The following is a 23270-nucleotide window of genomic DNA, read 5'->3' as shown; positions in this document are numbered from 1 at the left end:
ATTCAAGCTAGCAAAAGCAATGGCCTCGTAGGATATCTGCTTTAAAAAGAGAATTTATTTGACTTTACAGCGCTTACATTTTTTCGAGACTAGCTGTCTAGCAGGAAACAAACTCACTTGACTGTCTCAACAATTATTCAGCACTTACTGAGGCAACACACACCCACATGCCCGTCAAAGTCAGAGTTAACCTGAAGGGCAATCTTTTGAATAAGCTATTACACAGAAGTGGGGTATTCACTGGTTTATGGGTGTGGGAATGTATTGATTCTATGCTGATTGCCAATTCTTTACTTCATCATTATTATAGCTTATAAATTCATTTTAAATTGTGCCAGAAAGTGCTGGATAGTCTATTTTAACCTAAGAATTTTACTTTATTGAGAACACAATAAAGCATTTATCTAATTTCATAAATCACACAAAGGTACATTTTGTTCAATATGTATTCATTCTATCTCACGATATGGCAGCGCATGTCTAAGTGATAGCAGTGTATGCACCGTGCCAGCTTCTACGAAGTGACCTGCTTTTATTCCAGACAGCCCACATTCCTCACACAGCGTCATTGTTTTCTTTTCGTCTTGGGAATTAATGATCTTGCCTGAAATTAGGCTGGTTACATATTGAGAATGCCGTATTCATTTCATTAATCTTCAACAGAAGTTAAGCGTTACTTTAGGGTTTGTATGAAGATTATCTGAGAAAATCCCAAGAATGCTCTTTTTAGCTGCGTTAAATGTCTTTAATTGCTTACGAGACCTGTCACATTCTCACAATTTTGAGAATTCCCACCTGCTACTGCAAAGAAATCGTTCCATCTCTCTTATCATTCTGCATGTGTCATGTGTTGCGTTTGTCTGAAGGTTCACTTCACACGTCAAGATATAGACAAGCCTCACTTGGGGGGGGGGGACATTTTTTGGCTTGAGTTCGAGTCAACAATTTGTCAATAAGACAGTGAGTACCCTGGGAAGTGTTGATGCCCTCTGTTTGGTAGAGTACTCACACACATCTACAATTACACTGAGTGACTATGTTTCTCGGGCACTTTGACTGGGTTCAAGATGGTAGCAGTCACAATAATGTCCGGGCGAAGAATAGACAGGTGCATCTCAATAAATTCGATCAGTGATTCCCAAAGTGTGGTAAGGGTATCACAGGTGTTTAGAATGGCTCCCTGTGGTACGCGAGGAATCACCAAAATACTAAATGTATAGTTCAGTTGTGTTTAGCTTTTAAGTAGAATATATTTGCATTTATTATTTTACAACTTTTTTATTTTCAAACATATATTGGGTGTTCTAATATCAAAGAAAATGTAATTTATTTCAGTAGTTCGATTCCAAAAAATTGAACTCGTACACTGTATGTTGACTTACAGCACAGAATGAAATGTTTTTGTTTCATCATTATTATAGCTTATTGCAAACACCCAAGAAAATATCATCTCAAAAGTATAAGACAAAAAATATATATTTTTAATCAGAAATTAGGTAGCAACTGGCTTTCGGAAAAGTATTTTCACATTTGTGTGTCTTTATAAAATCTTACTTCAAACGTTGGGTGCACATTTAATTAAGGTTTTATGATGGAAATTCTTTATGAGCTCAGGTTAATCTTTGTGCATTTCTGTTTTAATCATACTATATTTAGGATTGCAGTACTAAATTTGTACTAAATTGTGTCATAGAGTGCATATGCTCATGAGAATGAACAAAAATAGCAGATAGTGCATATCCTGTTTTGTGGTTATGGTGCTGTATAGGAAGGAAAAGGTTTGTATCGCTTATCTACATTCTGGGCAGAATGTTCCTATTGTGTTTTTTTTTTTCTACTGTTAGAGTATGACTGGTATGAAAAGCAGCATCATGTGAGCACAGTTTTAAATCTTATCGGTCTAACCCCAAACTGATGAAGGATATCAATGTCAGTTAAATACCCGAACAAGTGCAGTTTTAAAGTGACAAACAAATATTATGGTAGTCCAATGGTAAATATCACTGAGGTAAATCATGAAATAAATTGCTTGGATGTCTGTCAGGAACAATTTGGGATTATATTTTCAGTTGTCAAGCATTGCTAACTGTATTGGTTTATAATGGCATTCCATTCTGGCGCCAACGTGACCCAATTTATTATGCAAGTATGTCAATAATGTACCTAATGCATTTTCATTTTTTTTATTGCATGCGTTTACATGTACTTTGTGAAGTCACAATTATGGTGAAAAAGCACATTAAGTCTATAAAAAGAAAAGTATAATGTAATGAAATGAAAAACCAAGTATAAATGACATGCTGGGAGTGTAAAAAGTAAACAAACCACCCCCTTTATATTTAAACTCTTAATGGCAATCATTTAAAACTGAGCATTGTTATTCTTGTTTTTTTTTGCGACCATTATGTTACCTCTTATCGCCTCCTCCAGTGGCAGAATTGTATTTCCCGATGACGCCCCCGCCTCCCAACGATGTGACGCTGTTGACGTTTTAGCTCCGCCCCTGGCTGGAGCAAGCCGCGTCTGAAGGCTCCTCCTGTGTCAATTTGACGCTCTGCGCTTGTCATCCTCCCCACAGCAGCGCGAGCAGGTGAGAATTTTGGCGTTTTATCGTTAGCTATGCATTTCATAAAATACGCATACCCGTTTGGAAATAACAAAACGAAAGAAGCAAAAAGGCGTGATTGTTTATATGGCTGTGTGTGTGGTTGTGTGTGTGCGTCGTACCTGTGTGGGTGGGTGGGGACGATTCTGTTTTTTTCTAGCGTTCTTGACATTTTTCAGAATTAATATTAGCATGTGATGTCCTTTCAATACAATATAATTGGTGTGTGTGATATGGGGGATGCATAGTGGGGCTTCCCTGCATCATCAACGCGTCAATAAATCAATGTGACTGTCAGAATCTATTACAACTCAACTCACCAGCGTGTGCGTGCCTTCATAGTTTGTTTTTTGCGAAAGACTAATGCTGAGTGTGATGTAAGAAGATTAAGCATATGATTGACATCTGTTTAAACGGGGTCACATGTCAATTCCCTCCTCCAGGATGGAAGCCCTGCTAAATGAGTGGCTGTGGCAGGACAGGTACTGGCTGCCCCCTGGCATCCACTGGCAGGACATGGATACGAGTGAAGGTCACTATCCGCTACCCAGAGATCTCGTCTACGCCTTGCCGGTGGCCTTTGCTTTCATTGCCTTGAGATATGTTTTTGAGAGGTGAGTGCTTGGATTTGACTTTTTTTCAGCACAGTCCAATCTGCAGACATTCCTACATATGCACCTTTGTGTTCAAAACTGGTTAGCACCTTCATAATTGCACAAAAAGTCGATACACCTTAGGGTTTATGGGAATACCTCACACACCACCAAAAAAATATTGAAGATGCGTCATGATCAATGTAAAGGCAAATTGTTTGATGCAGCTCTTCTATTGGATCCCATTAGATGCGGTGTTGCGGTCGCTAGGTGTATAATTATGGGGGTGTCGAGTTCTTCCTTCCTCTTGTGCCCGTCACGCTGGCTGGTTTGCTGCATTAGAGTGAGAGTGGTTCGGGGGGTGTTCTTCAGACGTGTAGGGGGGAGGCTTAACATTGTGAGTAGACACTTTTAGCTGCTGACTGCATGTTCTGCTCTAAAAGCATCTGACCATATGAAACATAAAGTGGGTGCAGTGTTAAGTCAGTAAAAGCTGAGGTTGTGGGTTTTTTTTCTTCTGCAGATGCTTAAATCAATCGTGGCTAATTGTTCTGTGCTGATCCCACCGCAAGCTTATATCCCCAGTTGTGCTAATTACACAATTCCCAGTGGAGCAAGAAACAACAAAGGGAGGCAATGCCGTGGTGATGACAAGAGGGAATTTGATGACATAATAAACCTTGAGAAAAATTCTATACTTTTCAATCCCTGTGTTTACATAGTCAGGGCTTATAAAGGTGATGATTTTTCTAAGGAGCTGAAACATTTAGATTGCGAGTCATTCAGCAAAATATTTTTTTTAAAAATGCTTTTGAAAGAGGATTACCATTGACAGTGACGACCGTTCTCAGCGGCATGTCAAATATTTCTACTTTGTGCCATTTCGCTGCTTATAGATGAAGCTAAGTGTTTAACAAGCAAGGGAAATAACAGACGGATCATTTTAAGGTCTCAAATGCGCTCTCAGAGTCATTACTACTGTTGTGCGAGAATTATAGACTATTAAATAGAAGATCCGGAGTCACCATGACGACGGCGGAGAAGCTATTCTCTGATTCTTCTGGCTGCACAGAGAGGCTGAAATCTGCTTAGAGACATCATCTATGATGATGATAAAATGTTGGGAATAAAAAACGAATACAATTTCATTTATTTACAAATCAGGTTGTAAATATAGGTCATTGCATTTTGTAGTGTTTTTAGGTCAGCACAACTGTGTAACAAAGCACATGCAGTCTAATTGGGTGCTATTTTCTTTTGGTATTTTCATAGACTTAATAGAAAATATAATAGAAAGGGTCGTTTGCGACGTAGTGGGAGTGAAAACAGGCCAATGGAAGAGATTCCTCCCATTACCTTTAAATTCTGAAGCAGAAACAGACTAGCTGGAGTCTATGCTAAAAAAAAGTACATTTACGAGGAACTGCAAGCAGGTGGATGATATATAGTTGACCAAGGTGATCTGCACCTCTACATCTTTTTTTAAAGTACAGTGGTTCAGGAAAAGGTTATGGCGCACACTCGACTGGTTCGGCTGGCTGACAACTTGTCAACAATAAGTCAACAGTGACAGAAACCTAGCGTAATGACGTGACGATCAACAGATATGAAACCTGTTTGACATGCCTTATCTCAGAGAGCGTTTTATCAACCTTAACACTGAGCATTAGTACAATCCCTCGTTTACTCCAGATTGTCATGTGCCCATGTTGTATTGGCATGTATCAGCCATCAAGGCCTAATTCTAACATTTTAGGGATTCAATTATATTTATTTATTCCGCATCTGTCTTCATAGTGTTTGCAGTACATGTATGCTGATAATTAGCATGATGGGTGAATATAATAAACTTGAGTCAAATGTTTGTGTGTGCGGTGGTGGGGGGGGGTCGCCCGGCCTTTTTCCGACCTCTTGATCCCGTCTGCTAGTTTCAGGATGATTGTTTCGGAGATAGTGTTACACACACGGGACGTAATCAAGAGCTCTTGTGAATACAACAACATTGTTCTTTTTCTTCCACGTCACCATGCGGGACATACGCACGCGGATCGAGTGTCGACTTGATGCCGTATCGGCAAAGACAAAGTCACAATGTGTCGCAAGGGAGCAGCATAATGGCCTATCGGGTTGCCGCTACAAGTTGCAAGTTGATGTGGTGTCGCGTTGAACAGCCGTTGATGGCTTTAATATTGAATGTGGTTGAGTAATTTATCCCCTTGGATTCTCTTTCTGTCTTCAACAGGGTTGTGGCTGTCCCCTTAAGTAAACATTTAGGTGTGAAGGACCGGATTAGGATTCAAGCCGCCCCTATTGCAAAACTGGAGAACTTCTACAAACAGAACAACCGTCAGCCGTCACAAGTACGTGATTCTGCTCCGTCCTCCATCTTTTTTTGTTTGTTTGATTCAGATAGCGAGCTCGTGCAAAAGGGCAAAGGCAGCTGAATGGGATGCTCCGCTTGACCTTTACACTCTAAATTGGATTCTCCGAAAGGTCACGGTGGGAATTAATTTGGTGGTGTGTTTTACTTAGCGCTGCTGCATCATAATAGCCTTGGAGGTTTCACTTTGATTTCAATGACCAGGCCTCAGCCATGCCGTGGAAAACTACTACGCCGTGAGATATCATCCGCAAATATCCACTTTCCCCTCAAAGCAATTAAATTCCATGTGAACCTCATGTTGCCATTCATACAACAAAATGAATCATGGCTTCCTGCGAGGATGCCGACTTTTTGTTCAATATTTCACAATTAGCATCTAAATAGTAAATTGAGATCGTCATTATTTTTGTATCCATACTTTATGTGATATTTTTCTTTGGTGGTAAGAATTAAGAAACACTGAATTAAAGAATGTAATCAATATTAATATACTAAATTAATAATATAAATACCTTAAGTATGTCCCACTGTCTTGTTTATACAGATAAAAAAAATTGACCCGGTGGAAAATGATCAAATGGATCAACATGCTAAGCACTTCTATATATTATTCTAAATCGTTTTTTTAAATATTGCATGCGAGGCGAGATTGTGTAACAACTGGCGGTTGCACTGCAACTTTTTTGATGACTACTTGGCACCTGTTTCAAGGAACAAGGAACTGTCTGAAAAGGTTCCCGTGAGACGAGCCATGATGACTGACGTGCCGCCACAGCAGTGCAATAATTCCGAGAATGATTTTGGTGGACTTGTAGAACATAAAGCCTAAAAAAACGTCGGTAAACAAACACAGTTTTAAAAAAAAAAAAACTTTACGGAACTGTTAATTACTGTAAAATTGGCGTCGTTAAACCGCGACTATTTTTTCCCTCATCATCGGTGAACAGACGAGTTTTAGACAGGTTCATCATACCTCGGCCCTCATCTTTAGTTTCGTCTGATGTTTTGTCATCAGCGTACATGTGTTGACAAGTTGGGTTTTGCGCCCATCAGATTTCTTTGTGCGCACTTTAGTCGCATGCTTGCAAATACAGGAAAGCACAGCAGGTTGAATAAACACCATGAACTAATTTGCATTTCTTTAAAAAAAAAAAAAAAAAAAGAAATGGCGACTGAAATGTCAGCCAGCAAGATTGAACAAATGCTTCCTCTTACACAAAGAGAGCCTGCAGCGGTTGTTTGAATGCTATCTTCGTGGTTCCCTTAGAGTGAATTGGCGAGCCTGGGGAAGCTTTGTGGACTTTCCCAGTCAAAAATCCAAAGCTGGTTCAGGCACAGAAGAAACCAGGACCGACCCACCAACACCAAGAAGTTCTGCGAGGCCTCGTGAGTTCCAAACAAACTATTATGTGCAAAACCGCCACAAGGCAAAATCATAACAATTCTGACAATGTCGGAAAACTTCGGTTTCCTTTTCTTGTGTTGCAGTTGGCGCTTTGTCTTCTACCTCGCAGCGTTCGCAGCGGGGCTCGGTTCTTTGCTCCATGTAAGTCTGTTTATTTTTCATCATCATTCAAAATAAACACGATGTTACTTGTTCATTTTAATATGGTCTAATTCATGTGATTTCTACTTAGCTAACATAATTAATATACAGTATTGTTGAACTGTATTAAAACTGATGTCAAGAGTAAGGTCACGTTTTTCGTGATCTTCCAGGCTCCATGGTTTTGGGATCCCAGAGAGTGTTGGCAGGGTTTTCCTAAGCAGGTAAGAAAGCAAAGCGAGATTATGAAACAGATTTCCCTGGATTTTATTATTTCTCCTAGTCATCCCCTTTAGTTGTTTTTTTTTTATGTGATTTATTTTTTCTATGAATTTTGTTGGATTGATTACCAACCCTGCTTTGACTCAGAACAGGATTGTGAATGCAGAAAATGGATGGCCAATAGTATTACCACTTTTGTATGAACCCAATACTTCAGTAAAATACTATTATCCAAAAGAAAAAAATATTTTGTAGCCTATGTATTACTTGGCTTGAAGTATCTGACCTTTGGCAAGTAATTTTGTCAAATTGAATTTACTAAAGTATTGGAAGTAGAATATAATCATGGGAAAAGTGTTGTGTCAAATTTATTTAAATTTTATTTTATTTATATAGTTTGCGTAGTAGTGAAAAGTGTTATGTTAAATGGATTTTCTTTTATATAAATGGTTTACGTAGTACTGTAGTTAAAGATGTGAAGTGTTGGTGCATACGCCGAATTAGCTTCACTATTACGTGACGTTGACATCTGTTATCCTCAAGCCGAGCAGAACGACAGAGAGGAAGAGACAGACACGCACGCACACACACAAACAGTGCACCCATATAAATACTTGCTAAATACCTGCCTATCATTTTCATGACCACTTGTATCTGTATCCGATGTGCTGGCAGGACTATTCTTCCGCGTTATTTTGTAGTAATGAGTCGTCAGAGTTCATTTTATTCAGTAGTGAAAGCAATGAATATGACAATTATCACGCATGTGATAATTGTATTTAAGCAGTAGTCACTGATGTCAATGAACATGTCACAAATTTTCAAAACCACCGCCCACCTACTCACGCTAGCACTAGTTTGGAAAGCTATTAACTCGGATGACAGTTAGGCATGCCTGCAAGTCGGCATTCCTTTTACGAAGCCAACCTTTCCTTTAGGGTTCATTAACCTCAAAGTGACATCAACAATAGTTGCTGGCTGAATGTTGTGTTGCTATGTTCCCGCTCATATCGTTGCAGCTTTTCCTTTCTGGGGTTCTGCGGGCTTCCTTTCATTGTCTTGAGTGCTGCACGGCTTGCAAGAGGTGTTTTCATTCCAAGGCTCTTTTGGAGATTTAAGAGCAGGTTGGAATGTAGCATATTTCATACACATGATAACATTTAATTGGCTTTTTCAGGTTATCACCAGTGCCCATAGCTGGTATTACACCTTTGAAATGGGCTTCTATCTCTCCCTGCTTCTCTGTGTCTCTGTGGACGTGAAACGAAAAGTAAGTGGTATTTACTAGATATAATCACACGCTCTAATTGTGCACATAAGTAGTCAAAGTAGCAAAAAACACTTGGTACTTCTTGTACTACAAATGTTGATTATGCATCAATTATATGATTACATCACAAGTGTTAATATTTAATTCCTCTATCCAATAAATCATTAAAGTTTGGGTTTGATGGGAAATTAAATTTTTTTTTTTTTTAAAGAAAATCTTGGTCTCATTTATATACCACAAAAAGATAAATGTTTACATTTTTTTGACAATATTTTACATCTGCTGTAAATGTGTCATTTAATATTCTAAGATGGATAATACCGGAGTGCCATCTGTGTAAATTTTCCACACGCTGCATAATCTTTTCAATATGCGTGTGCTTCAGGATTTCAAGGAGCAGGTCATTCATCATATCGCCACCATATTTCTCATCGGTTTCTCCTACTGCGCCAACTACGTGAGGGTCGGCACGCTTGTGATGCTGGTGCACGACTCGTCTGACTTCCTGCTCGAGGTACAACTGACGTTTATTTGTTTTTTAAAGGAGGCACGTGAATGAGGTTTGGCTATGCATTATCTTTTCTAAATATAACTTTTTTTGGTGACGTTACCTACCTAAATGCCTGATTTGACAGTATACAAAAAAACTGAAAGCTTCATAATACTAAACTACTAATAGATTTTTTGTTTCAGTAACCTTTTTCACAACAATTGTTTTATACCAATTACAAAGACGGGTGATACATTTTTTTTTTTTTTTTTTAGTCGGCCAAGATGCTTCACTACGCTAAGTGGACAAAGACATGTGACTCACTGTTCGTCGTCTTTTCTCTGGTCTTCCTGATTACACGGCTGGTAGTGTTTCCTTGCAGGTAGGTCGGCGTCGTGTTACTTTGTTTTTGGAGTACGGCGCTGCCTTGGGACTGAGTTGCCATTATGCAAAACGGTTTGTTTTCCCAGAATCATCCACACAACATTGGTGTTAACGCTTGACTTCTTCGAGCCCTTTTTTGGTTATTACTTCTTCAACGCTCTCCTGTTAGTGCTGCAAGCTCTGCACATCTTCTGGGCCTACCTTATCGTGCGGATGATCTGCAAGTTTAAATCCAAGGGAAAGGTGAGACCGTGTTTGGTTAAATTTGTGTGTATTCATTACCATATCAATTTGCAATGATTTTAAATTAACAATAATTGCTTAAATTTTGTCTACAGGTTGAGCGGGACGAGCGCAGTGATGAGGAGAGCGAGGCGGAAGAGGAACCTGAGGAAGAAGACGGGAGCAACTGGGAGCAGAGGAAGGGTGCCATCAACTCCAAGCTGGCGTCGCTAGCGAACAACTGTGTGCTCAACAACCTGACCAACCAGAGGAATCTCAACAGCAGATTACCCAAAGCCAGATAGAGTCCGGAGTTTGGCATTATGGACAAATGTACCTTACAACGGTCCATTGATGATTTCACATCACCGTCAGCCTGCGTTTTGCTTTTCGTCCTTTGACAAAAAGAGGTAGCACAAAAAAAAAAAAAAGCACAAATGATTGTAAATCTAAACACCCAGCGTCACAAGGAAACGCCATCACTCGTCGTGTCACTGTTCATTTTATATTTATGATGTTTTTTGTCAATGTTTTATACATGAGATATTTTAATTGATCTGTTACAATGGTGTTTCCCAACCTTTATTGAGCCAAGGCTTTCCATTTTTATAGTACAAACATCATGCACACACCGCCAAAAGAAATGCCACAAAAGGTCTGAATACTGAAATATAATCCCGTCTCAATTGATTTACTCTGTGTGAAATCTGGGCCTGTTAAATTGAACACAAAGTTGATAAACTTGAAGGAAGCCATGTTTTAATCTGGCGTATGGATGGCAACAGGTTTATCGTACTTTCTGGGAAATTTGTTATTTAACTGCTCCAGCAACTTTTTTGTTCATATGCAGCTACATTAAGGAGAAAAACTATTCTTCCAGTAATGCAACTTTTTTTTTTCAGGGTGACCTAAGAACAGCATGTGGCACGGTATAAACTTTTTTTTTGTGACAGCAAGTGATCGGGTGACGCCCCAAAATATCACAACAGAAATCTAACGCCCCCTGGCGGATGATGAAGAACATATCCTTGTATATATTCCGTCCCAATGTCAAAATATTGACATTCCATTTAAGAGTACATAATCCTATTAGTTTTGCTGTTACTTTAAAAATCATATGACATTTTTTGTTGTGATTTTCTGTACAGCACTTTTGGTTTATGCCTTAGCCTTACTGTTTTTACACTACCCTAGGATTAACTTTACAAACTGTGACTGGAAGTGAATCCAGCTGATCATTGTATGTACACTAATGGGCATTACTGAACATCTACAGAGGTAAACATCTGGACTCTTTAAGAGCAAAATAGTTGATCAAATACCATCATGAGTATGAATTTGTGGTTACCAGCAGTATGGAACAGAGATCCCAAGTGTGCTTGATCATCGTGGTAAACAACAATATGAAGCACTTAAAGGGCTGAACCATGATTCATTCTATGCCATAGAATCTATGGTCATATTTCTTTTTCATTAAAAGTGACTAGAAACCTCCCTGCAAAGACTTCAATCATGTTTTTAAACGTCATGGATATTTCATTGCTTTCATTACTCACATTCATGTTAGCACTTTAATTGTGACACACCCTCTGAGTGGAACAGGACATGGTATGGAATTCTCCACTTTGATACAAGTGTCCACATAAGGGTCAAACAAAACTATATTGGGGAGTGCTTTGTTACACTTTTTCTCACACAACAGGAAGATCTGGCCATTAACTGTGCTGCAGCCGCAGAAGAACCTTTTCTCCAGCGATTCCTCCTGCACAACAGTCCACTCATCCGTCTCCACGTCAAAACGCAACGCTTGCCCTCCGAACAGATAGATGGCGCCATTGAGTTCAGTGGCAACCAGGTCATATCTAAGGAATGGTGCAGATTATCCCCCAATGGATTATTGATAGAAAGACCATGCCTAAAAAAATGGACTCACCGTGGAAAGGGGGAATAAGAGACGACATCCCAGTGATTCCTCCTGGTGTCGTACCGTTGTATTCCACCAAACGCTTCTCCATTTTCATCTAGGCCACACGCAACATAGATACACTGGCCCAGAGTGGCTACGGCTGCCCTTTCCACCGCCCGGTCCATGTGGCTGACGCTTTCCCAAGCCTCGTCTGACTCAAGAATCAGTCTTTCAACATCAGCCACCAGCCCTTCGTCCATGCTGCCCCCCAAGACATACAGAGTGGAATCCAACGCAATGGAGCAGTGGCTGTGCCTGGACTTCTGCAAAGCAGGGCCATCCAACCACCGCTGGTTCCTACAGTCGTATCTTCTGACCCAGTCCACGCTGAACCAGAGCACGTCACGGAAGTAGCCACCTGTCACAACAACACTGTCTCCTACATATAATGAGGAAACTACATGAAAATGTCAGATCTCTCTTAAAGAGATTATTTTCGGGCTGACACTATCGAATATTTTGGAATAGGTCATCAATATGCGACCGACCATTACCTACTGCTGCTACTGAGTATTGTGTAAGGTTCTTCCTCTGCAGTGGTGCACAATTTTGCCATCTCCCAGTGAGTGGCTGAAATTGATAGGATGCCTGCTGTTCCCTGATCATGAGGTCCTCCTACTACAAAAAGAGTTTCTTTGGTCCTTTCAGGGACCTCCCCCATTGACCAGGATATCGGGAAATGTCATTCAGCATGCAGATGAGTTTGGCTCTAGGGTCGGAGCTGTTTGGTCATTGTGTCCAGAAGTTTAGAGATGAATTGTCAATGATAGAGACTCGGGCCTCACCAGCTCAATGAGCTCCAGGAAGTGTTCCTCTCTTTTTTTATCAAATGACACCCAGCGTAGGGCCGCCTCTAGTGCTAAATCTTCTCGATAGATGGCCAGGTCATCGCTGGCAAGGAGGTGTGCCCGGTCTCCTTAGGCAAAGACAGGAAGTCCTCTTCAGAGACAACATCAGAGAAGTGTGTGAGGGCAACCTGCCTTGCTGCATTGAAGAGTTGAGCAAAGCCTCGTTGCCAGGCATAAGCCATCATTCCCAAACAATTGCAGAGGTGGAGCTCACGTTCAAGGAATTTGCAGCACAAGCAGCTTGGCTCGCTCCAGCTGGAGGAAATCCGCAGTCCAAGGATCCCCAAAACATTTTCCCTGTCCAGAGTGAGAATGGAAGTCTGGCTCATGGGCATTAACACTTTGAAATACTGCAAGCGGAGTCCTCTAAGCTCTATTTTCCTTTCGTGCTTTCACACCGCAGCCAAAGAAGAGAGCACGGAAGTATGGGCTATGAAGTGCAAGGTGGACGACGGTTGACGTAAAATGACTCTTCATCACTTGAAGCATGACATCAGGCTGTAAAAATGGAGTCATCTTCTTCCTGTTGGTTTGTCCGCTCGGACAGAACGCTGTTTGATCTGCAGGCCATATCACACAAGCAGCGGAGCCTAATGACCTTTGGGTTACAGCCTACCAACTGGTGATATTAATAGACTCCTTGACATCCTCGTGACTAACTGCTGGTCCAGTGTAACATGGAGAAATAGTTTTCAAATCAAATCCTGAATCATAAACATAGTCTGCTGTGGTTATTTTATTTAGCAATGGAATTAGCATGTTTTTAATTATAATTATAAGTATAATACTGTTTGTTCACTCCCAAACAAAGCAATGAAAATAGTATCTGTTTAATCTGGGTTCACACAGTTATAAATTTGCCCAGTGTGGGTATGAATTAATATTGTAGATTACGTCACAGAAGTTGTATAATAACAAATAATATTTATTCTGATGTAAACAGGGGCAGTAATAAAGTTTAGAAAAGAAAAGAAAAATACATTTAATAAATCGGGATTCAAACTCTGACGTCAGTCCCTCCATTTTGTGCGCAACACGATTGATTGGCGGAGCCTCGTTGAGGTCAAAGGTTGACTTCCGGGATCCAAAACCAACATGGCGGTAAGTTCGTGCAATTTTCCATTTCATTTAAATCCCACGCACTTTATATAATCAACCTCCACGCAAAGATTCACGAGTGGCATGCTGTCTTCTCTTGCTATCTTTTGAGATGTACATCAAGTGTTTCTTTGAGGGTTTTAGTCATTTACAAGCTGCTAATTCATATGCCCGCTTCAGGTAGCCTGGTGCTAAACTACCAGTAAGTTGTGTGCGGCATGGTGTTGCACGCTACAAAATAACATTCCACCGTGCTTGTTAGGATAAAGAAAAAGAAGAAGAAGGAAAGTATCTTTGACTTGTCTAAGTACATCGACAAGCCAATTCGGGTTAAGTTTCAAGGAGGACGAGAAGGTGGGTGCATCTATGTCCCATCGATATGGTGTGATAAAACAACGTGGATTTATGTATGGGTTCCTTTCCAGCGAGTGGTGTCCTTAAAGGGTTTCGACCCTCTATTGAACCTTGTATTGGACGGTACCATCGAGTATATGCGTGGTGAGTTGTGTATTTATATTTCTTTGTCTTGATGAGATATATTCTGATTGCCCATAACATTAAGGACACCTGCCGGGAGTTTTTTTTTTAATGTAAAATATGTGCTTTGGCACTAACTCTATCATTCTTTGATACTAAAATTACAACCTTATCAATGAACATTGTTGAAACTGAGATTTGAAGTGATTTGGTCAGTATTTTTTCCTCGTGCATTTATTTTGAACATGTCTGCCAGATCCTGATGACCAGCTCAAACTGACAGAAGACACCAGGCAACTGGCCTGGTGGTCTGCAGGGGGAACCTCAGTGGTGCTCATTTGTCCACAGGATGGCATGGAAGCTATTCCAAATCCTTTCATACAGCAGCAGGATGGCTAACAAAGCACTTATTGTGCACATCAGAATATTTTGAAAGTATTTTTTATGTTTTTCATTTTAAACTCTTAGTAGCTGTCACTTTTTTTTTTTTAATATGTAATTTAGTCAGCTAAAAAAAAAACTTGCAAGCGCTTCACTCTGCCATGTGTGAATTTCAGTTGAGGCTGGATAGTATCGGTGTTTTCATTGTCAAGAATCATCAACCCGTTAGTTAGCATTTGTTCTTGGTTTTGATAAAAGAAAATAAAGCTTGTTTGAGTTTTGTATTTACATGTTGTTCATGAACTTTTATTATACAACGATTCGGCGATACCTTATTGAGTAATTCAAGTAAACAATATGCTCACTAATTTAGATTAACCTCTGAAAACAATGCACCATACTGATTGACATGGAGCATTATTGATCAATAAATGGTATTTATACATGTATGTATGTATACGTGTGTATATATATATATACACACACACACACGCCTAACTTTGAACATAGCCATAAATCCTCAGATGGAAACACCTTGTTCTTATGAGACTAGTTCCAGTTGTTTATTTGGCTGAATACATTGCAAAGACGATCCCATGTGCACACCAGCAAGACTCGTTTTGGGATTAACTACTTTGAGCAAAAAGAAAAAGTTGGGCGGATGGGTGCAATCTCCGCAAGCAACCCGACGCTCTTGTTGGGCCCGTACATTTAATACTAAAGCAATGTCGAACAGATTCAACAATTGACCACTGTGAACAATTTCCTGGTGATGTGATCCTGCAATGGAAAAAGAATTCCAGCCTTCTTAGCCCTCCTCTTTGTCCAGTCAGCGTGTCCATGGAGCACATAGCTGCAGGTTTTCCACACACAGGGAGAACAAGGAGGCTCTTCAGAACAGCTTTAAGTTATCCTTATAGATGTTGACATGAGTTTTTGTTTCTGCAGATATGCAGGTGTGACTTTGACAAAGCGCACGTTTAAGCCCGGAGAGGGATCTATGTCGATGGGAGGAGAACGTAAAAGGGATTTGGGATGAAGCATAGCTTTGCTAAAGTAAACGGAAAAAGGTGAGTTACCTGTGGGACACGCCCCCCTGCCCAGGTGAAACAAAATAGCATCTCTTGCACAGCTTTCACCATTCACTCACATCTTGTCGTGTGAGATGTTGTAAATGTCACATGGCCAAGGAATGAGGGTGACGAGGGTGAGTTATTTTCTTTACTGTAGTATTTTATACACATCCACAAAGTCATTGCTGCACGTTTCAGTTGTGATTCTTTTTTTTTGTGTTTTCTTGATGTCCAGTCTCAATATGTACAATGTACTTTATTGACGCTTTGGATTTTATTCCCCTGCCATGTGAATAGCCCGCTGTTTGTAAATCCAACAAGGAGATGGCGAATGATGGAGGAGGTTCGTGGTCTGCTCCAGGACCCTCACCTGCTCCCTCCAGCACCGCCTGCCATAGAAGTGCCCTCATAATCTGCCTCATCTTCTTCCTCGCCGTTGGAGTTTTCGTTGGACTGCTGATAGGTGATGATTTTTTTTCATACAACATCAAAAATATAAATAGTATTTTTTTTTTATGTCTTCATTTGTTGTGCTCTGTATGAATGTGTGGTGCAGCATATCTGATACAGGAGCAGCATTACTTCATGGAGACAGTTGAGCTGAAGGGTCCTCAAGCATGAGCCATCGTTACAGGATCCAAACTCAGGCTTCTCCTTAGTACTGACATCTGTGCTAATTTCAAAGGTACACTGTAAAAAAAACAAAAAAAAAACATGTATTTTGGGTGCTGAACAGGAATTTTCACATTAGCAAAATTTAAAAGATTTTGTTGAATTGCACCATTTAAAATTTTACCTCACTTAACCTTTTTTTTCATTTATTTGCTAAATTGTTCCTATTTACTTTCACAGATCAAAAATATCTTTGCTTCCTCATCAGTATCGCATCATTATGTTGACTGTAACATATTGCCTTCGGTAAGTTCATCAACAAAAGAAAAAAATCACATCTTTTCTTATTGTCAAGAGATGGGAATGTTTTTTTGTTTTTTTTTCCCTTCTCAGTAACATGAATGGTAACGTGATGGCAACATTAAGACTGGTCTTCACGGTGTCCAAATTCCAGCAGTATTCCGAGAACTTCATTCAGGACCTGCTGAGGGCAGGCCTCACCTCGGTGATGCAGGGCAATCCGCTGGAGGTCCCTGAGTTTGGAGACATCAACGCTATCGTCTTACTGGGTTGGAAACAATAGTCCGCTGTTAGCTCTCTGAAACATCTCATGTGGATTTAATCCTTCTACTTTATACCCAGGTGCCAGTGGGAAATCATTTTACAGTATTGGAGATGATACACTGGGTGATGGTGAGTTCACTTATATGATGTTAGCATTCATCAAATACATACTGATTGAGGATGTAGACATCAATTTTTATCCAAGCACGGATTTCTTCTAAATGATGAATTCAGGTCTAAGACAAACTCTGATTGATTTAAGTGGTCTGCATACTGGTGTCCATCAAAGTCTGTCCTCCGATTCTCTTAGACGTTGTCCCGAAAGAGCCTTCAGTGTGACAATGGCGAGTGTATCACCCAATTGAACCAGAGTGTGACTTTGTATCGGATTGTGCAGATGGGTCGATGAAGCTCGGTGTGGTAAACCACTTTTTTTCTTCCCTCTATTTTTTTATGTTGTTGTTGGTGGTGTTAATGAAACCTATATTTTTACCTTTAGACTGTGGCATGCGAAGCGCCACGGGGAATCGATCGTAGGCGGCGAAGATGCCCGACCAAGGAGAGTTGCCATGGCAGGTCAGTCTCAGACTGAAGTGGACAGCACACGTGCGGCGCCTCCATCATTAACCAAAAGTGGCTGGTCAGTGCGCGAACTGCTTCGAACGTAGGTGCTTCAACTACTTCAGCCAATAAAAAAACATCCTCAAATGTACAAATTTGACCTGCTTGTTGCTAGAAGCACTTGAAAAAAATATCCTCTGCTTTGTTTTGTAGCGCCAAGAACCCCAAGAGTGGACAGCCCTAGTGGGAGCCAGTCTGGTGAGCGGGGAGGAGGTCAGAGTCCAAAACAATGGAACATCAAAACAGTGAAGGTGTCTCCGGACTACAACCACATGACCACCGACATGGACATGGCCGTGCTGGAACTGGAGAGTCCTCTCACCTTCAGCCCTTACGTCCAACCTGCCTGCCTGCCAGCCCCGTCTCACGTCTTCGCTCCTGGTCAGAGATGCGTGGTGTCAGGATGGGGATCTTTGCACCAGTATAGTTGTGAGTCACGCAGCAGGGGTTCCCGCCTTTGCAACATTTGTGATGGTCGAAAAATGCTCTCAACTGTCTTGCAGTTAAGATGCCTTCCACACTGCAGAGGCCTTGGTGAAAATCATCGACTCCAAGGTGTGCGATAAACTGCCTGTGTATAAGGCTCGATCTCTTCCAACATGATGTGTGCTGGATTCCTGCAGGCAAGGTGGATTCCTGCCAGGTCGGTGCTTGTGAAGATTTTTTTTTCCTTCATTTTTACAGCATGCCTTCTTTTGCTTAGCTGAAACTGGACTAAGAAGACTTTTTATCTTTTATTTCCAGGGTGATTCCGGGGGGCCTTTGGTGTGTGAGGGGGGCGCCAGGGAGGTTTTTCCTGGCAGGGGTGGTGAGTTGGGGTACGAAGGCGTCTGTGCCCAAATCTACAGGCCTGGGGTTTACTCGGGGTCACCAAGCTCCAGAGGTGGATTCTTAGTCACGTGAACCCCAGCTTGGTTCATTACTCCCCCAAGCATGAGCTCACTCTGCCGGTCACTGCTCCAGCCGTGAGTGCTTCTATTCATAGGACAGTCGCCATGGATGTGGAATACGCCCCAATACTTCCTGGTACCGACCAAAATGAACATTAGCAAATGTTTCATGCTTTATTGTTTTATTTCCAAACCCAATTTTATCATGCCTTCTAGTCTCACACTCGGCAGTGGAAGCTTCCAATGCAGTCCCACTTCCCTGTATCGACAAGTTAAATCCAGAATGCGACGGCATCCCCGACTGCCCAAACCAGGCTGATGAAAGAAATTGCGGTCTTTGAAATATTTCAAGTGGACTGAGTTACGGAAAAGCACCGAAGGTGATTTAATTTGACTTTTCAGACTGCGGTGAGCGTCCCGCATTGGGCGGCAATCGGATTGTGGGCGGCGTCACGGCTCGCAAGAGGGGAGTGGCCTTGGAGATCGGCAGCCTTCAGTACCAGAGACTCCACCATTGCGGTGCTACTCTCGTTCACAGCAAATGGTTACTGGACTGCCGCGCATTGTTTCAAAAGGTGAGAAATTTGCATAGTACACTGCACTTAACAAAAAGATAAGAATTACAGGTAGATCATATGAGTTTTTTTTTTGTGAAGGAATATGGATTAATCACAAAATAATTGGTTTAATTACCAATTAATTAAACACATTTGTCACACATGCTGTACTGATACTTGGCTCCTCACAGAGGATAAAGAATGTAGACTGAATATTCAAAGTCTAAATGTGTTTCTGCACCATTTGTGTTCAAATTTCAGTTCCTTAAAGGGGTTATACTTTACATGCGTTAGCATTAACATTACCTTTGTAGACGTAATATTTGGAATACAGCTCTTGTAATGGATCTTAATTGATTCTGTGAAAGTTACAAAAACAAAACAGGTTGACTTTTGTACTGTTAATATAAACAAAGTGAAAGACCAAATGGAGCATTGTTATTTTTGTTAAGGCTGGACTTTTGTTGTAAATTTGATTAGATTGTTCGTGTCTTCCCAATAGTATGCAAAGATGGTATGCACTTTGACTAATTTTATCTCCCACTCGCAGTGATAGAAGCCCCGTCCACTGGGCAGTGAGCTTGGGCTCTGTGCTGCGCTCCGGTGTGGGAGCCGTGGTCATCCCCATCCAGAGGGTCATCATCCACCCTGATTTTAATGGCACCAGTATGGACCATGACGTGGCCCTGTTGGAGCTGGTCATCCCGGCCCCCATGTCACACACCATTCAGTCCGTCTGTCTCCCTTCACCAGCGCACCGCTTCTTGCAAGACGCTGAGTGCTACATCTCAGGATGGGGATCCATCAGGGAAGGGGGTAAGAAAATATTTTCACCATTAAGTCTTGTCACAATGTTCTGAACACGCAACTTTCAGTCTCAACAAAATGGCAAATTTCTCATGACGTCTTTCTGTGACTCCTCCAGTCTCTCGATTGAATTATTTTTCAACATTATCGCTGTGCAAAAGACCTTCACATATGCTTCTTACTTGAAAGGTTCACCGACCAACCTGCTGCAAAAAGCACCGGTGAGCACCATTGAGCAGGAAGACTGCCGGCAATCGTACGGAGACAACCTGACTCCTCACATGATGTGTGCTGGTTACATGGAGGGAGGCAGGGACACTTGTTTGGTAAGATATTCACCTCAAAGGCCTTCTTATAACGTGTGTAATAAAATCATTGTACGTTCAAAACAATTCTTCTTCATCCAGGGAGACTCCGGGGGTCCTCTAACCTGTCGCGATGGCTTCGGCCAATGGTTTGTCGCCGGGGTAACTAGCTGGGGACACGGATGTGGACGGGTAGGTTTTCCGGGGATTTACACCCGCGTGACTTCTGTACGGAATTGGATATCATCATACTTGCCTTTCTGAAGCGAGTGAGGCAAAAATACAGCAGTGGACGTGATGACTTTTTTGATCAGGTCAGGTCGCTTTACTTGTTACATCAATCTCAGTCACAGCAGTATTGACTTGCGTGGCCTTGCATGTGGTCACGGGTGCTGTTTTTATGCAATCGTCTCAACTTCACTAACATGTTCTGAAGATACAAGGCCAATCTTCAACTCTTGCTCACAGACAGTAGTAGGAAAGCAAACTATCATGTTGGAAGGTCTTTATTTAAATCCAACCCAAACTGAGACGCAGACTTGCTGACCACTTTGCTGCCCATTGCAGCAAATGTGATCCTCAGTAATTAAAAAAAAAAAATGTTTTAAATAGTTCTCGTACCCACTGCAGCTTATAGCAGAGCCTGCCGAAACAAGCCGGCTACTGTGGGGAGGGAGGAGATAGTGTGACAGCTGGAAAGCCAGACAAAACTGGGTTTTGTTCTCCGAGTTTGGAGACCTGCGAACGTCAGTGCTTCTTAAACTAAAAATTGTATGACTTGAATGACTACAGCGTATCTTTCAAATGTTTATGATACTGTAGCCTAGCAGAAAATTTAATGAAACAATCATCCAATATGTCCATTTTCTTGACCTACGGTGACCAGTCACAATTTTCGATTACAAAATGAATGTAATTCATAGAGCCTATTTTCTTCCCACCCCGCCAAAAAAAAAAATTGTTACAACGCCACACAATAACTGGACTGGCATTTGTATGTGTTCTTATATGATTCCTATTTATTTTGAGAAACCCAAATGACTGTCCATAGTATGCACACGCCAACCTCAATGCGGTTGTGCTGAATAGTATTTCAAGTCAATCATGGCTACTTATCACACACACATACCCTTTTCAGAAATATTGGGACACATACATGGTCCGGCGCAAAACTTCTTTTCAGCCACAATACCAGTATATGAAAAACATAACATTAAAAAAAAACATTTACTGAATTGAATGTTGTCCACACTGCTATGGCTGCAGTTGGCAAGCTGTGCCAGCCTGCTAGAGGCATTGGTAGGGGGAGAAAAATAAGAAGTTGTGACGGTGAAGCATCCATGAGGAACATCAAGTGACCTCAGACTCCATAGGTGGGCAGTGGTCAAAGGGGGGAAGGAAGAAAAAAATGAAGTGGGAAAGGATGCCCGTTCACATGCGAGCTCTTTCCTTCTGTAGTCTGGAGTTATACGTTCGGGAAACGGTATTCCAAGCGTCCATATACCGGTCCATGCACATGGCGATGCATTTCTGTAATAAGAAAATAGATTAATGAAGACAAATGTATTTACAGCAGCATGACAATTAGAATGTTTTTGAATATAAGCATGTGAAAAATGACTAACTTCTAATAAACTTTGCTTGATGTGAACATACCTGCTCTGAGTTGTCCAATGTACTTCCAGGTTTTCCTATACATTTCTTGAAGCATTTGTCTGTCATTCTCTGAAATTCACAGGAAAAAAAGTCATGATCATTAATCATGCAAGCACATTTTGCTGACAAAAATAACGTGATATGTAATAAAAGAATGGTTGCTGTCCGATTTTACAAAATATGATGTCTTGGATTAGCTAGCTTTAGCTTCCATTGCTTTTACCTGCAGCAGCTCCTGTGCGTTTGCCACCGCGATTTGGACTTTAACCTGCTCCATGATCGTGCCGGTGTCCATTTTACCACCAGCCCCACCTGCTGAGAAGTCCGAACCGAAGCTGTCCATCGCTGGAAAAACAGTTTAATATTTTAGTCGTTAAAAGTCCGCCAGGAAACACACGTGCAGGACAGCTACTGTGAGTTTAGCTAAGATCCCGGTGCCCTTGACAGCAACGGAAGCCGGTTGGCGTCTGTTCCGGTAAGATTGCGTCAGAGATGGGAATTGTAGTTTTTGAGGGATGTGTAACACATGAGGCCACTAGGTGGAAACGTAAAACAGAGGGACGGGAGCATACACGCTGATCCGTTGTTTTTTATTTTTTTATTTTTTTTTTACTTCAATAACACACACAACTCAGCAATACACTTCACAATACACCAGACAATCTAACAATCAAGTAAACACGGTAATGTCTACAACGGCAACACACACATTTTTCTCTATATTACAACATCCTGTGGAAACAACCCACATACATCAAACACTACAATTACACAACCCCCCACCCCAAAAAAAAAAAAAAAAAATAAATAAATATATATATAGATATATATATATATAGAGAGAGAGAGAGAGAGAGAGAGAGAGAGAGAGAGAGAGAGAGAGAGAGAGAGAGAGAAAGTGGGGGTGAGGGCGGGTGTGACACTTTTCACTTAAACCAGGGGTGTCGACCTCCAGTCCTCGAGGGGCCGCGTTCCAATATGTTTTCCAAGTTACCCTCGTTAAGCGCACCTGCGTGAAAAGTTTTTGGTGTTTTCACGTTCTGCAGGAGCTAAAACTTTTTACGCAGGTGCACTTAACGAGGGAATCACACGGACACTCCATTAGGTACACCGCCATTTTCAAGTGTACCTAATAACAGGCCACTTTATTAGGGAAATATCATGGTCAAAGGTCACAGGTGTCAAGCTCTAGTCCTCGGGGCCGCGTTCCAATATGTTTTCCAAGTTACCCTCGTTAAGCGCATCTGCGTGAAAAGTTTTAGCTCATTTCATGTTCTGCAGTAGCTAAAACTTTTCACGCAGGTGCACTTAACGAGGGAATCACACGGACACTCCATTAGGTACACCGCCATTTTCAAGTGTACCTAATAACAGGCCACTTTATTAGGGAAATATCATGGTCAAAGGTCACAGGTGTCAAACTCTAGTCCTCGGGGCCGCGTTCCAATATGTTTTCCAAGTTACCCTCGTTAAGCGCACCTGCGTGAAAAGTTTTAGCTTCTTTCACGTTCTGCAGGAGCTAAAACTTTTCACGCAGGTGCACTTAACGAGGGAATCACACGGACACTCCATTAGGTACACCGCCATTTTCAAGTGTACCTAATGACAGGCCACTTTATTAGGGAAATATCATGGTCAAAGGTCACAGGTGTCAAGCTCTAGTCCTCAGGGCCGCGTTCCAATATGTTTTCCAAGTTACC

General features: G+C 41.3%; 5 protein-coding genes across 5 annotated transcripts; 3 read left to right on the top strand and 2 right to left on the bottom strand.

Annotated features, from left to right (window-relative positions):
* The first annotated feature begins 2478 nt into the window (after window positions 1–2478).
* Window positions 2479–10693, top strand: cers4a (ceramide synthase 4a). The gene is made up of 11 exons (XM_037249947.1): window positions 2479–2590; window positions 3049–3219; window positions 5441–5558; window positions 6849–6967; window positions 7070–7127; window positions 7301–7351; window positions 8527–8619; window positions 9005–9133; window positions 9385–9491; window positions 9580–9736; window positions 9832–10693. Exons 2-11 carry the CDS (start codon window positions 3050–3052, stop codon window positions 10018–10020), a joined length of 1191 nt encoding a protein of 396 aa, XP_037105842.1. The 5' UTR covers window positions 2479–2590; window position 3049; the 3' UTR covers window positions 10021–10693.
* On the bottom strand, window positions 10251–13136 carry LOC119121885 (kelch-like protein 23). The gene is given in 9 exon segments (XM_037249946.1): window positions 10251–11577; window positions 11649–12060; window positions 12176–12278; window positions 12280–12365; window positions 12368–12410; window positions 12412–12438; window positions 12440–12591; window positions 12594–12907; window positions 12909–13136. Coding segments are annotated over 9 exon segments (1578 nt in total). The 5' UTR covers window positions 13046–13136; the 3' UTR covers window positions 10251–11273.
* Window positions 13123–14773, top strand: lsm7 (LSM7 homolog, U6 small nuclear RNA and mRNA degradation associated). Its single transcript, XM_037250343.1, is given in 6 exon segments — window positions 13123–13151; window positions 13544–13630; window positions 13890–13981; window positions 14053–14063; window positions 14065–14125; window positions 14361–14773. Coding segments are annotated over 6 exon segments (423 nt in total). The 3' UTR covers window positions 14504–14773.
* A 183-nt stretch (window positions 14774–14956) lies between these two features.
* Window positions 14957–21138, top strand: tmprss9 (transmembrane serine protease 9). Its single transcript, XM_037250153.1, is given in 25 exon segments — window positions 14957–16021; window positions 16115–16167; window positions 16169–16243; window positions 16411–16477; window positions 16563–16739; window positions 16813–16867; window positions 17062–17093; window positions 17096–17149; window positions 17234–17328; window positions 17330–17402; window positions 17516–17577; window positions 17580–17808; window positions 17882–17932; window positions 17935–17973; window positions 17976–17998; window positions 18100–18138; window positions 18140–18184; window positions 18187–18217; window positions 18220–18381; window positions 18462–18578; window positions 18648–18796; window positions 18798–18820; window positions 19353–19618; window positions 19799–19935; window positions 20017–21138. Coding segments are annotated over 25 exon segments (2355 nt in total). The 5' UTR covers window positions 14957–15882; the 3' UTR covers window positions 20179–21138.
* Window positions 20912–22053, bottom strand: timm13 (translocase of inner mitochondrial membrane 13 homolog (yeast)). The gene is made up of 3 exons (XM_037250152.1): window positions 21794–22053; window positions 21571–21639; window positions 20912–21444 (listed from the first exon to the last, which is right to left on the bottom strand). The coding sequence occupies exons 1-3, from the start codon at window positions 21911–21913 to the stop codon at window positions 21346–21348; spliced, it is 288 nt and encodes a 95-aa protein (XP_037106047.1). The 5' UTR covers window positions 21914–22053; the 3' UTR covers window positions 20912–21345.
* Between the last annotated feature and the right edge of the window lie 1217 nt (window positions 22054–23270).

Source organism: Syngnathus acus, chromosome 4 (assembly GCF_901709675.1).
Source record: "Syngnathus acus chromosome 4, fSynAcu1.2, whole genome shotgun sequence".
NCBI classification, from domain to species: Eukaryota; Metazoa; Chordata; class Actinopteri; order Syngnathiformes; family Syngnathidae; genus Syngnathus; species Syngnathus acus.
Note: the sequence above shows the minus strand (reverse complement) of the source record. Positions and strands in the feature narration are given on the sequence as shown.

What these genes read in the sequence shown, in the direction of transcription:
- cers4a (XM_037249947.1), top strand. Translation starts at nt 3,050, where the DNA reads ATGGAAGCCCTGCTAAATGAGTGGCTGTGGCAGGACAGGTACTGGCTG. An exon ending in AAGAAGTTCTGCGAGGCCTC is followed by an intron (nt 6,968 to 7,069) that starts GTGAGTTCCAAA and finishes CTTGTGTTGCAG; the next exon opens with TTGGCGCTTTGTCTTCTACC. An exon ending in GGCAGGGTTTTCCTAAGCAG is followed by an intron (nt 7,352 to 8,526) that starts GTAAGAAAGCAA and finishes TGGCTTTTTCAG; the next exon opens with GTTATCACCAGTGCCCATAG.
- timm13 (XM_037250152.1), bottom strand. Translation starts at nt 21,913, where the DNA reads ATGGACAGCTTCGGTTCGGACTTCTCAGCAGGTGGGGCTGGTGGTAAA. An exon ending in ACGCACAGGAGCTGCTGCAG is followed by an intron (nt 21,640 to 21,793) that starts GTAAAAGCAATG and finishes TGTGAATTTCAG; the next exon opens with AGAATGACAGACAAATGCTT. An exon ending in CATTGGACAACTCAGAGCAG is followed by an intron (nt 21,445 to 21,570) that starts GTATGTTCACAT and finishes TTCTTATTACAG; the next exon opens with AAATGCATCGCCATGTGCAT.